Source organism: Lissotriton vulgaris, chromosome 8, assembly GCF_964263255.1.
Source record: "Lissotriton vulgaris chromosome 8, aLisVul1.2, whole genome shotgun sequence".
In the NCBI taxonomy this organism is placed as follows: Eukaryota; Metazoa; Chordata; class Amphibia; order Caudata; family Salamandridae; genus Lissotriton; species Lissotriton vulgaris.
This window is the reverse complement of record NC_141696.1, coordinates 1,428,582,486-1,428,596,706: the sequence shown is the minus strand read 5'-3', so window position 1 is coordinate 1,428,596,706 and position 14,221 is coordinate 1,428,582,486. Positions and strand designations below refer to the sequence as shown.

General features: G+C 46.6%; 1 protein-coding gene across 1 annotated transcript in view; it reads right to left on the bottom strand.

Moving 5' to 3' along the window:
• The window catches only part of LOC147698870 (uncharacterized), a 352,061-nt gene that overhangs the window by 30,892 nt on the left and 306,948 nt on the right, over window positions 1-14,221 (bottom strand). The window contains exon 32 of the mRNA XM_086935488.1: window positions 11,564-11,698. Within this exon, the coding sequence (XP_086791614.1) occupies window positions 11,564-11,698 (135 nt within the window). The remainder of the gene's footprint in view (window positions 1-11,563; window positions 11,699-14,221) is intronic.

Below are 14,221 nucleotides of genomic sequence, written 5' to 3'. Positions count from 1 at the left end.
GCGAGTACGCCGTGATCACGTATCGCGGTACTTCGCAATTGCGAGCTTGGAGATGCGGCGAGCAGCAACAATCTCGCACTCGCAAAAATATAAAATTTGCAATTCTGCACAAGAAATCCACCAGCAAGCAGCATAAACCTTCTGGAAATGATGATTTTTATCTGAATAACTCCTCAGGTTGACATTTGCCTGCACTTTTTTTGCGAGGAGTCCATTTTGGGGAGGGGGGGGTGGGAGGAAGGAAGTGCCCCACAGTCTTCAACTTCCTGTTCCTGTCCAGCAGGCTCCTCCCAGTGCTTTGTCCATCTCCTGGTCACTTTTCATTTGGATCTGGAGCTGGAAGGATTACTTTTTGTGGATGCTGCTGGATATTTGGATTTGAGGCCTTTTTGACTTTCTTTGGATCACTTTTGGATTAGAAATTTCACAAGTAAGTTTGTTTGGGGCATTACAGTTGCTTCAACTACAATTTTGGAATTTTCGATTTTTGGGCTGTTTTGGGGCCTTTTGCCCAGGGGTACTCAGTGGTGGGTGCACTGAGTCTTTCTGTGGGGTGTTTTGAATTTAAACATCATGGAGGGTCTGGATGGCTTGGGATTGTGCTGATTTCTCTGTGATTTTCGTTTTTTTGGCCTGTTGTGGCCTTTTCACCCGCGGTAGTGAGTGGTGCATGGGCCTAGTCTTTCTGTGGGTTGTCTTGAATTTAAACATCATGGAGGGGCTGGATGGCTTGGGATTGTGCTGATTTTTCTGTGATTTTCGTTTTTTTGGCCTGTTGTGGACAGGCCATGTGGTTGGGGGCCATTTTGAGTGCTGCTACAGGCCCTGGCCATGTGCTGTGATGGAGGGGGCCATTTTGAATGCAGGCAGTGTTCTCAGGCCTGCACCCATTTTGCCTAGCTTTCATCCATTATGCCCAGGGGTAGTGAGTGGTGCATGTGCCTAGTCTTTCTGTGGGTTGTCTTGAATTTAAACATCATGGAGGGGCTGGATGGCTTGGGATTGGGCTGATAATTCTGTGATTTTTGTTTTTGACCTGTTGTGGACAGGCCATGTGGTTGGGGGCCATTTTGAGTGCTGCTACAGGCCCTGGCCATGTGCTGTGATGGAGGGGGGCATTTTGAATGCAGGCAGTGTTCTCAGGCCTGCACCCATTTTGCCTAGCTTTCATCCATTATGCCCAGGGGTAGTGAGTGGCGCATGTGCCTAGTCTTTCTGTGGGTTGTCTTGAATTTTAAACATCACGGAGGGGCTGGATGGCTTGGGATTGTGCAGATTTTTCTGCGATCTTCGTTTTTTTGGCCTGTTGTGGCCTTTTCACCAGGGGGTAGTGAGTGGTGCATGTGCCTAGTCTTTCTGTGGGTTGTCGTGAATTTAAACATCATGGAGGGGCTGGATGGCTTGGGATTGTGCTGATTTTTCTGTGATTTTCGTTTTTTTAGCCTGTTGTGGACAGGCCATGTGGTTGGGGGTCATTTTGAGTGCTGCTACAGGCCCTGGCCATGTGCTGTGATGGACTGGGCCATTTTGAATGCAGGCAGTGTTCTCAGGCCTGCACCCATTTTGCCTAGCTTTCATCCATTATGCCCAGGGGTAGTGAGTGGTGCATGAGCCTAGTCTTTCTGTGGGTTGTCTTGAATTTAAACATCATGGAGGGGCTGGATGGCTTGGGATTGTGCTGATTTTTCTGTGATTTTCGTTTTTTTGGCCTGTTGTTGTGGCCTTTTCACCAGGGGTAGTGACTAGTGAGTGTTGCATGTGCCCAGTCTTTCTGTGGGGTGTCTTGAATTTAAGCATCATGGAGGGCATGGGATTGTGCTGATTTTTCAGTTTTTTTTCCGATTTTTTTGGGGTGTATAACTGAACTGATGTTCCTCTGTCTTCCATTGCTTTTAGGTGCACAAGACTCAAGAGAACCACCAGTGCCAGGAAGAAGTCCTGCAGCGGTGTGTGTGTGCAGCATAACGTCACACGACATCACGTCTGGCCTCAGACAACTCTGTAATTCGTGCAACTGCAGCCTGCTGTCTGACCTGCTCTGAAGAAGATGGCCCCAAAAAAAGGTCTCCGTAGCTCCTCTAGCAAGAAAGTTGCTAGTAAGGAGCAGAAGAAGCAAGTTACCAAGGAGGCCGGTGTGCCGGCCGCCGCGTTTTTTTGGAGCAAAAAAAAAAGTACGCCTGCAGCAGCAGCGGGATCTGCTGGGGACCAAGCTGGGAGCAGCACCCCCGTTGGGTTCAGTGCCTCCACCACCATGCCAACTTAAGTCAAAGCCCTTGAGTGCTTCAGAGGCAGTCAGTGTACTTCTTCAATCACCATCGACCAGTGATGTTGGCTCATCGCAAGAAAGTAGCAGCAATGTCCCTGAATCAACACAGGTTGTTGTAACTCATCTGACAACTGTTGAACAACCACAGCCGCAACAACTACACCATGTGGAAGTACAAGCCCAAGTACATGTGGAAGGAGAGGCAGCGCAAGGAGATGCGCAAGCAGAGGTGAATGGAGGGTCACAAGTGCCCACAATAGTTGTTCCTCCCGAAGTAGGGGCACATCAGGAAATTGAGAATCAAACCGAGGTATCATTTGAGGAAGTCTCTCCTCCTGATGATCATTCATTGTCTTCCACATCCCTAGCAAGGAAAAGATCAATGGGGGTGTCTACATCTTCTTCAAGCCCACCTCCTTCTGATGATCTGGATGAAGATTGGGAACCATCATCACGGCAGTCTGAGAGTGAGGCACACCATGATCTGACAAAGATACCTAAGCGTAAAAGGAAGGTCGTTGAAAAACTCATAGCTATGGAGTGTGATGAGGCTCAACAAGAAGTGACGGATACTGCTGCTGATGAAGCCTCTCACGACGACGAGCCAGTCATCATAAAGGTCACTGCAGCCCCAGCGGGCATGCAGCAAAGAGACATTTTGACCCTATCCCGAGAAGCTGCTGAGCGTGATGATGATGTTGACGAGGAGGCAACACAACAATCATTGGATTTGGAGTTAACTAGTACACCAACACCTACCGCTTCCATATTTCTTCCTCGCAAGAAGGGACCTCCATCCACCTCGACCTCAATTAGTGATGGTGAAAGTGCAAAACGTACTGAAGTTCGGCAATCCACATCCTCCACTTCATCTGGCATTAGCAGCAGGACCACCACCACCAGTATCGCCGCCTCCTCCGGCTCCCAAAGACATTTCAAGTCTGCAGTTTGGGACTTCTTTAGTGTTTGCCCAAAAAAGGAAAACGTAGCCATTTGTAGCATTTGTAAGCTTCGAGTTAGTCGTGGTAAGTTTGGTACCAACTATGGTACCGGAGGCCAGAGAGGTCATCTTAGGAGAACGCACACTGTCCAATGGTTTGCGCACCTAGAGGCGATCAAGGAAGCCCGAATTGCACGTAATGAAAACGTTGATGTTTCATCTGATGATGACGAGGAGGAAGAAGACGTGTCAAACACTTCACTTACACCCAGTACCCCTGTCAGCAGCACACCCCATGTGAGCCATACTAAGAGTGTGGGAGAGAGTGAGACACCAATTCGAAAAAGTTCATCAGCGAGCGTAACTGGGTCGAAGATATCATCATCATCATCCCGTAAATCCTTGGTCCAGGGCAACATTAAAAAGTTGTTGTTTACAGAAGCGCAATATGAACGCAACCACCCACTGACGCGTCTGTATAACACTAAGCTGGCTAAAATGCTAGCTCTGGACCTTCTCCCTTTTTCTTTTGTAGAAGGGGTTGGTTTTCTAGAATTAGTGGCAGCGCTTTGCCCTAAATGGAAGGTTCCTAGCCGGTTCTATTTTGCCCGAGTTGCGGTTCCAGCACTACATGAAGATGTTCTGGAGGTGATTGGGGCAGCTTTGCAGAAGAGTGCTGTTCACACTATACATCTGACAACAGACATGTGGACCAGTGGCGCAGGCGCTGATTACATGTGCATCACTGCACACTGGGTCTCTTTTTCAGGGGTTAAAGCAAAGCTAAACGCAGGTGTTGACCCGGACAATGTTTTTAAAGTTGCTCGGAAACATGCAACACTAGCCATGTTTGGTTTGGAGAAACGTCACACAGCACAAAACATTTTGGATGTGTTTAACACAAAGGTCCTTGACTGGCTGTCCCCAAAAAAACGCCAGGTTGGTTATGTTTCCACGGATAATGGTGCCAATATAGTTAAGGCCATGCAGCTGGGTGACTATTTCAGAGTGGCGTGTTTGGCGCACTGTATAAACCTGGTTGTCAAAAAATTCTTGAGTGATAAAGACAGTGCAGCGTACAGGGTAGTGGACACCTGCCGAAAAATGTGCAAACATTTCAGCCATTCTTTTAAGGCCCGGAAGCATCTGAGGAGCCTGCTATATGAACGTCAAATGCCAGTGAAAGCACTCATCCAGGAGGTGGCAACACGTTGGAACTCAACCTTCTACATGCTTGAGCGTCTGTATGAGCAGTATACGGTACTCGATCACTATTTCTTAACACAGGGTACAGCTCAGAAGGAGGACCTGAGGATGGGTGCGGCGCAATGGGACATAGTTAAAAGCCTGGCACACATGATTCGTCCTTTTGAGTTCTTCACGCGTGCAGTCAGCAAGGAGGACTGTAATTTGGGAAAAGCTATCCCATTGTTGTACATGCTGGAGCACCAACTGAAGGAGGTGTGTTCTGTGTTTGAAAAAGATGAAGAAAACCAAGACCCTTTTGTTCTCGCGGAGAAATTATTAGAGCACCTAGAAGGTGATGAACGTCTTAAAATAATCCACTCAAACCAGCATTACATTTGTGCTACTATTCTGGATCCACGCTACAAAAAGGCGATGGCAGGCCAAGCATTCTTTCCTTTTGCTGATGAAGATGTTCCAAAGTACAAACAGTGGCTAGCCTCCTCAGCCAAGAAGTTTGAAAGAGAACGGCAGCAAATTGAAGGAAAAGGCAGTACATCAGCATCAGCAGGCCATCCCCAGTCACAACAATCCACTTCTGCACCTGTGGCTGCGGCACAAGTGACCTCTCAGCCGTTAAAGAGACCGGCAACCGGATCATCTGCACCACCAGACACAACAGTAACAACATTGGAGGCTGAAGAGGATTGGCTAGCTCGGCTTGGGTTTGGTTCTCAAAAGGTCACAGCAACAGCTAAGCAAAGTGGAGGAACCTTGGAGGAGAACCTTGAGTCGATGGTGAAGGACTATCTGAATGACTCAACAGAGGTCTATGTTAATGCTGACCCATTGGCGTAATGGCATGGGAAAAAAGAATTGTGGCCACAGCTCTCCAACCTGGCTTTAAACTACTTGTCTTGCCCACTCGCAAGCGTGTCTTCTGAACGTGTTTTCAGTGCTGCTGGTGGCATTGTAACTTCCAAACGGAGCTGCCTCTCGCCCAAAAATGTGGAGAGGTTAACAATGATCAAGAGGAATCAGCACCTCATACCACCAGATTACAGAGTACGAGAAAGCGCGCCGGATGAAGACGAGGCGGACAGCAACATAGATGAGGGAATTTCTTCTCTGTCAGGTAACACTGAGCTCACCTGCCTGAATTCGCAGAGTATGATGACGAAGCCTTATTCTTATTCATGGACCGTGATACCGAGCCCCGAAAATGAGACAATGAATCAATAACTTTCTTTTTCGTCCTTATTCACTTTTATTCCTGTGTGTCTGTCTTTCTTTGTTGTGCACAGTTAATATAATTCAAACTTTAATCACCTAATCACAAAAACAAGCCCATCAGTAGAACTGTCTTCACTTGTTTGCTAATTGATTTGAAGGTGCCGCAGTCTGCATTCCTCAGGTTCACAAGTTCAGAAGAACATGCTCCTCTATCCTCCTCCTCCAGACTCCTATTTCCATCAAAGCAGAGGGCTGGTTTACGCCCAATGAAGAAAGACTCAGCACTTGTGGGGGTTTTGTTCTACCTCTTTGCGGGTGAGTTGACGGCTCTGGGGCCATTGCTGGGAAGCTCTAATACCGGATAAAAGTGGTTTGGACCAAATCCGAGGCGGAAATTCTGGGTCTGGGAGCACTGCTGGGACACTCTAATCTTGATTGCATTTGCTTTTCAGGAAATCCGTGGTGGTAAACCGGACTTATGGCCTAGCTACACAGCGCGTTTGGACCGAAGGCCGAGAAATATTGTAAGTAGGAGATTTTGCTTTTGGCCTGTTTGGGGGTGTTATGCTTTTTGGCGGGTGGGTTGGCGGATCTTGGGGCATTCCTGGGAAGGTCTAATACCGGATAGAAGTGGTTGGGACAAAATCCACGCTGATTTTTTTTTGTGCTATTTCTGACATTTTGCTCAATGTAGCATTTTCGGGGGCCTGTTTGGGGGGCTTCCTGGTGTTTGTGGGTGGGTTTCGGGGTCTGGGAGCACTGCTGGCTATGGATACTTTACTTTGCAAGAGGTTTGAAGCAAATCCATGGTGGCAGAGGGGAGTTAGGGCCTAGCTGCAGAGCGCGCGCTGAGTGATTTGGGAAATTTGCAAAAAAATGACTAAGTCCCCATTTTTGTACTTTTGCTCTTTGGCTGTTTGGGGGTCTTCTACTCGTTTTATCCTGGGTTGACGGTTCCGGGGCCATTGCTGGGAAGTTCTAATACCAGATAAAAGTGGTTTGGACCAAATCCGAGGCGGACATTTTTTGGTGTTTTTGCTGACTTGCTTGCCTTTGAGGTGCTCTTTGGGGGGGTTCCGGCTGTTTGTGGGTGAGTTTCCGGGTCTGGGAGCACTGCTGGGACACTCTAATCTTGATTGCATTTGCTTTTCTGGAAATCCGTGGTGGTAAACCGGACTTATGGCCTAGCTACACAGCGCATTTGGACCGAAGGCCGAGAATTATTGTAAGTAGGAGATTTTGCTTTTGGCCTGTTTGGGGGTGTTATGCTTTTTGGCGGGTGGGTTGGCGGGTCTTGGGGCATTCCTGGGAAGGTCTAATACCGGGTAGAAGTGGTTGGGACAAAATCCACGCGGAAAAGCCTTTTGGCACTTTTTGTAACTTAGGGTTCGTTAGGGTTAGCCCTAGCAGCAGGATTACATGTGTTTCGGGGTGTTCTCGATTTTTGCAACTTTCTGGGGTCTTAGAGCACTCGTGAGAATGTGTAATTTTGGTTGCAAGTCATTTGAAGAAAATCCATGGTGGGAAAGGGGGGATTTGGCATAGGTAAAGAAAGCCTTTGCCACTATTCTTAACTTAGGGTTCGTTAGGGTTAGCAGTATTTCTATTGCATGGGTTTGGGTGGGGGGGTTTTCGAGTCTTGGAGCGATGCTGGCTATGGATACTTTTGCTTGGTTGCTTGCAAGTGGTTTGAATACAATCCACGGTGGGTAAGGGGGTATTTGGGCCTACTTTTACTTTCAAAGTACGTTTTGTCACCAGTTTTCTGCTAGGCCTCCTTTTTTGAGATTTGATTGGGGGTCTTCTACATTTTTGCGACTGGCTTTAGTAAGGGTCTGGGTGGGAGCACTGCTGGGAAGGTCTAATTTTGTTCTAAAACACAGTTTACAGTACACCTAGCTTGAGGGGAAAGATCTGCTACATTAATTTGCCCATACTTATTTATCCTTCAAAAGGTGACTCAGACAGAGTACGCACTTTCAAAAATATTGTACTGTCTACTAGGAAAATCAAAGTGTGACTTTTTGCACTCCACAGCCTACATACCTTATATTTATTTATCAATGGTGTTGTAATATTATATCACTACCTGTTTTTCGTTGAATAATTACAGGCCGGGTTTCAGTCTGTGCAATTGGGAAAAAAGGATGTCAGGCTTCACATTAGCGAGCCGCAATTCAGCATCCGCCAGGCAGGCAGTGGACAGGGTGTCTTCTGGTCATCAACATTTATGGACAAAGCGTCAGACGGAATGGAGGAGTGCCGCTAATAAGAGGAATTTTTTTCTGCATGCAACTTACTTACCAATTTCAACAGGACAACTACAACAACATACAGATACAGTATCCATTGTTTCTTTCTATGACTGTGACTGCATTTCTTGGATCTCTCTCTGCTTCTAAATTGATCCCTTAACACATCACTTAGTCCACTCCACTATCACATCTGCACCACACATAGTCATTTGTAAGTGCTCCTACTTAATTCGCAAGTCGCAGCACGCCCCAGAGGACTGGGATGGCCCCAATGATGAAGCATGCCACCAAGGCGCAACCCTGGTGAGTGAGGGGACACCTAGAAAAAGAGCAATTTCTCCTTTTCTATCTACTATACCTTCCAGACCAACCCCATTGAGTGTTGTGAATGGATTTATAGTGACCAGCAAGGCTCTCAGGTATCTGGCAACAGAGACCTTATGTTGAATATAGTTATCAATATTTCCACACACGCCCTGTACTGTTGCATTCTTTCTTCCACAGTTGTCGAAAGTACTACTTACTTTTCACTGACATGCATGCAGTAGTGCATGCACTTTCAAAGATTGATGGATAGGTTTGTACCTAAAGATTTGTTTATGTTCACAATTGTTTGTCCATGGTGTGCTATTTTTTCGTGTCTCCCAAAACCTTTCCCAAAACCCCCTGTACCAATCCATTTTTCAAACCCTAACCCTCTTCCCCCGGGCTGTGTGGTTTTGATCGATGTGTGACTAAATTACAGCAATAAATCCACACACTTGCTGGGGAGGATAAGGTGATAGCAACAGGCTGGTGAAGAAATCCGAGGATATATTCTTACTCTGCTTGACAAAGACCCATGGATAATGTCAAAGAACTTCAACCGAATTAGTAGTTATACTTTACCATTTGTTAGGCTACAATCTGGCACTGTTCTAGTGTACTGTCACCTGCTATATTCTCTATTAGATCGTTGTATTGCTCAGGAGGACAAACCAGATTTCATTTTCTTTTTTTTCATAGGCATGCAACTGCCACTGGGTCACACCACTAGTACCACCGCTATGAGGAAATTTTATCCGCCCAGGATTGCCAACCTTATTCGTGGAGCCAGCCCTGGGTCTAGCCCTACTTTCAAACACAAATTACAGGTAAGATAAGCGTTTGGTGGGAGGGAGTATAATGGAGTATTAGGAGAGGCGAGAGACTGACGGTAGTACTACTAAAGTCCTAGGACTCTTGAATTCACTTCACTTACTCTGTGAGAGGCACTTAGTGTTGAAAACATTTGGGCATTTACACTTAAAGGAAGAAAATGGAACTAAACTTTCAGGAAAACAAAGTTACTGTTAAACCCCCACCCACCAGGCAAGCAGTAAAAAACAGGTATGCTCAGATAAAGTTTGAAAAAGTATATTTATATCCCTAACAAAATAATCTCCCGCAAGACCCTCCCTAACCCCAATGGTTGTCCTTTAAAAGTCCCAAACGCAACTCCCGATTCCCACCCCCCAAAAGTCTCTAAAAAAGGGGCAAGGGACACTATGGGTGGATGCTGTTTACTTTTTGGGCCAGGGCATCATACTCCTGGCGGAGCAAGGTGTGCTCCACGCGGAGCCCCTCCAACACGTTTGTAAAGTGGTGGAGCTCCTGCTGAAGGCGGGACACCCTCAGGGTACTGCGGCGCAGGCGTGCCTTGCAGTTGCAATGGCTGTGAGAGGCAGCTGTTGTCCTTGCTGCTCGGCGTCGGCGTTTGGCTTTGGCAGCCCGGCTCAGTCTGGCTGGAGCACTGTGCTGGGTGGCAGCCCGTGGGGGCACGGAGGCCGATGCAGACGACGTTGTTGTTGTGGTCCACTGGACACTTTCGTCGTCCTCCAGGGCCACCAGCCGCCGATATTCTGCAACAGTGGCATCAATCCTCCGTTGCCGGGCCGCTCTAGCCAGCTCCTTCCTCCTTGTTGGCTTTAAGATTAAGTCAATCATTCAGCAGAAATTTGTGTTGCAGTACAACTAGCAACTTGCAAGCGCATTACATAACTATTGAGGCCAGTATCTATCTAACCTCCCACTTCTTCATCTTTGCTCTAACATTAGTGGGAGTTTAAGGAACAAATTCTACGAGCACTATGGACTTCCTTTGGAGTCGACTATGAAAGTACACCAGTCTTATTCTTCTTCTTGTCTCTTGTTTAGGAAAATTGATACGTTATCTTCTGCAAGCCGGCATAATGCCAGCGTAGTGAGCTTGCACCCGAGAAAAAGAGACGCACGCCATGATGAGTGACCTAGACTTGCGTTACTGTACCGGTCCAGTACATGCAGGTGGCGAAGCTCTTACTTTTCTATTACGGGTGGCACTGAGAATACTCTGTTACAAGGGCTACTGCTTAATTAATTTAACTTTCACCCTACAGTGCAAATGAGTACTAGAAATGGAAAAATGAAGAAGATAAATAATCAGATTATCTATCACTTCACATGGGATGTTTTTGCTTACATATGGGATGACTTTAGGTGCTTTGCTTTTTATTGAGTAACCAGTGATACATCCACACATGAATGACTGAGTACTACTAAACTTATTAAGAGAGGTAGGGAGTGGCCACCGTAATAACCGGATCTATGCTGTGCTTGCAATACAAACTACTGCTACTATTGATGGTAGTATTTGGACAAAATTACAACTTCTTTTCCTTGCCTTTCCTACACTGGAACGGATGTGCGGTGCAGTGTTACATGCTCTTCAAAGTTACACTTAGTTCATCCACTGACCGTCTACTCTCTCTAGATCATGGGTACTCACAAACTTTCTCTCAGGGGCTACATTTACAGTGTAGTTTGTGGCCGAGGGCCGCACTGGTGGGGTCGGAGTCAGAGGGGGCGGGGCTAAAGCAAAACGAAAACTTGTGACCATGAGGTTGCACACAGGTCCCTGCAGCAGATGCCTTCATCCACTGAGCCACCAGACCCAGCATTTACATACATCTCTCTCCCTCCTGCTCTCCTCCTGCCCTCCCTCTCCATCTCTCTCTCCCTCCTGCCTTCCCTCTCCCTCCCCCTCTGTCATCTCACTGTGTGTGTGTCTGTCTGTGTCATCCTTCAGCCCGGGCTGAGACAGCTTCCTCAACGCGCACACAGACAGCCACACCAAAGTACTTAACAGGCCTTTAAAAGACCATTAACATATTATTGAGGCTTTGTTTGTTGTAGCGCCCCTGCATCTCCAACCTGACAATCACTGCTTGCCCGGCCCCACAGAGCAGAGGCTTTGTTCTATTTCACCTCTTTGTGGCCCTGCATCTCCACTCTGCTCTGTGTGGGCCATGGGGAGCAGTGATTGTCAGAGTGGAGATGCAGGGGCGCTAACAGGTGAAATACAACAAAGCCTCTAATCTGTGGGGGCCGGGGGAGCAGTGATTGTCTGCAAGGTCTGCGCACCGCCAAGGAAGGCTTGCCAGGCCGCCACCCGCCCGCGGGCCGTACTATGAGTACCCCTGCTCTAGATACACATATGCTATCTAAGAGTCAGATAGTAGCATGATCCAGGTATATTATGGACACATACAGTTTCTGTGTCACCCACCCAGGCTGTTGTCCTTCCACCAATCATTGCTTCATCATTCACCCAGCCATGCATCTCATATTCTTTCCTTCCCAGCCATGTCTTCAATCTCAATAAGTAAGGAATATATAAGAGCTTACCTCTGCCCGCCATCACCACCGTCTCAACTCTCACAGCCGGCACTGGAGCCACCGCCTCCTCCCCTGAAGAATTGCCCTCCTCCTCCGTGTCGAGCACCACCACCTCCACGCTGGCCCCGCCACCAGATGTTCCACCTACAAAGTACATTTAAGAATGTTAGAATAAACCACTCACTAGTATTTGGTCTAGGAATGAAGACATGTGAAAACAATGTAATTTGTGACTGTCTACTCGAAAGTAAAAAAAAATGTCCCTTTTTCCAGGGAAGGGTGTTGTCTTGCTGCACTTTTTGGCACAACTGATGAAGGCTGGCTTTTTAACACGCACTACGTAGCCTGAGCACCTGTCCCTGACTCCTCCCCCGCCTCACCTCGAGGTCAATGGCGTCTGCTGCTGCTTCGGCGTTCGGTGCTGAGTGCCTCCGAGTTTTTCTAAGGAACATCCGAAACTGCTGAGGTCGATTACGCCGGTACGGGGGACGGGAGTTTCTCGGAACAGAAAAACCGGCTTTTGAATGAGACGCGAACGGAGGAAGGTGAGCGGCGCTTCAATTCATGGACACTGCTTTGATACGAGATACAATGTATCCGGATAGATCAATTTCGGCTGCGCATTAACGCTGTGCTCACTCCGAGTTTCGCTCATTACCTGTCATTGCCTGTCGCTTTGAGTTACTACTGCTACAGACACTGCCGAAGCTGCATTTAATCTGGAAAAAGGCCGTAGTGTAGTGTAGTTCCTAGTTTCCCACTAGGCCCTGCGCATTGGAATACCATAAACAGTAGTATCGACGTAGAAGTGCGGATCTTCCAGGCCTCTACTGACTATGCTAAACTTAATTGGGTTTGTTACCAACTAGCTCAGAGGTCACTGGAAACTTTCTTGACTGAAATAGGAAGTGATCAGCTTCCCTGGCACAGACAAGAAGGGATTCAGTTTTCCAACAACCGTGCAACATGACAACTTTGCTCCTCAGATCAAGAGTCAATCTCTAGGGTCGTGTGAAACAATAGACATTTTTTTTACTCAGTCAGGTTAGTGCAGTTTACTTTCACGATATGTAGAGAATAGAGAGACGGGCGTTTGTCAATAAAGGGTTAACATTTATTGAACAGTCTTTCTTCTCATACAAGAGAAATGTATTGCCACAATTGCAAGACTTGTTATGATAAAAAGTACATACAGTAAGATAAGTATTGCAAGATAATACTGTAAAAGCATTGATATGGTTTCTTAGCCATACAATGGTTTAAAAGTAATAAAACATATATACATTCATATATACATTAGGCTAAAATACTCAACTGGTGCTTCTAACTACGCCTACCCCAGTGTACCTGACCTAAGCCTAATACTTGGGAGGGGAGTAAGTAAGTAGCTTCAGTTTAAGTTGGTTTTGCCAAGGTTTGCTTCAAGAATTCTCACTAAGGGTTTAGTCAACACCATACCTCTGAATAGAATGATGGAGGTCTGGTATCTCCTTCAGGGGGAACTCGGGATCCCAGTCACCCACGAGGGCAGACCAGAAACGCTGGAGCTGGATTTCTCTGCAGGAGAAAGGCAGCGCCTCTCTTCAGCGCGTCGAGGAGGAGGAGGGGGGACAGCGTCCGCGGGCAGCTGGCATCTGCTGGGCTCTTCGCAGAGGGACGGCTGTTCAGCTCCTAGTTTCACCACACCATCGTTCGCGCTTTAGCAGCGATAATGGTATCAGCAGTGTCAAGCGACGGGCAGCAGCATCAGCGTACTGCAGACAGCTAGCAACAGGACCCTTGCTTAAGGCAACGTTGGTAATATTTATACCTGACAGGTGCCTGGTTTGACGTAAGTTTGCTGGACATAAGACGTCAATTAAAGATGTCACTAGGAAGTGATAGCTATCAGTTGCTCATTAGAGTTCCATTACTAATCAAAACACAGCAAGCGGGGATTTCCAGGTTTGCTGAGTTTTTATCTTGTTAAAGAACTCGGAGTGTAAATCTAGGAATCTTCAGATAGTGACTTCTGCTCTGTCATTGCACTAATTGGTTGCAAAGGAAGTGGCAGAGAACTATTCTGGAATGTGGCTCTCTTCGTGTGAGGCCAGAGATGACTTTCTGAATATCGCACTTGAACGGTTATGCCAATATAGGGAATAAATGGATTTATAGCCGAATAGGGGCCTAAGGTTACAGTATCGATCAGGATCCTAGATAAGCACGCAACACCCACTCCACGGGTTCATGTCCATCAAATTACTAAAACTAGAGCAAAAAGATGCATGTGTAACATTGCCCACCCCAAAATACATAAATGCATTTGAAATAGGCGTATATTGTAATATATGAAAATTATAGGTACTGTACGTTTTTTGAAGCATAGAAATCATTCAAAAATTATTGCATATGAAATCATTGAACGATTATGCAAAAAGAATTACACATGAAATATCTCTGAAACAGAAGAAGGGCGAGATAAATCATCACATATAAATGCATTGCAATAAATGTGCTAGAGGCTGGTGTAACTTATTATGTCTCTAGATGTGTTTAGAAATAGAAGTTGAAGCTTCTGTTCTCTAAGAATAGTTTTTACCTTAAGCAAAGTATTGTTCGTGCCAAAAAAAGGGGTCAATATTAAAAAAATGTTCAATTCAAAAGAATTAATGCTTGAACGGGGAA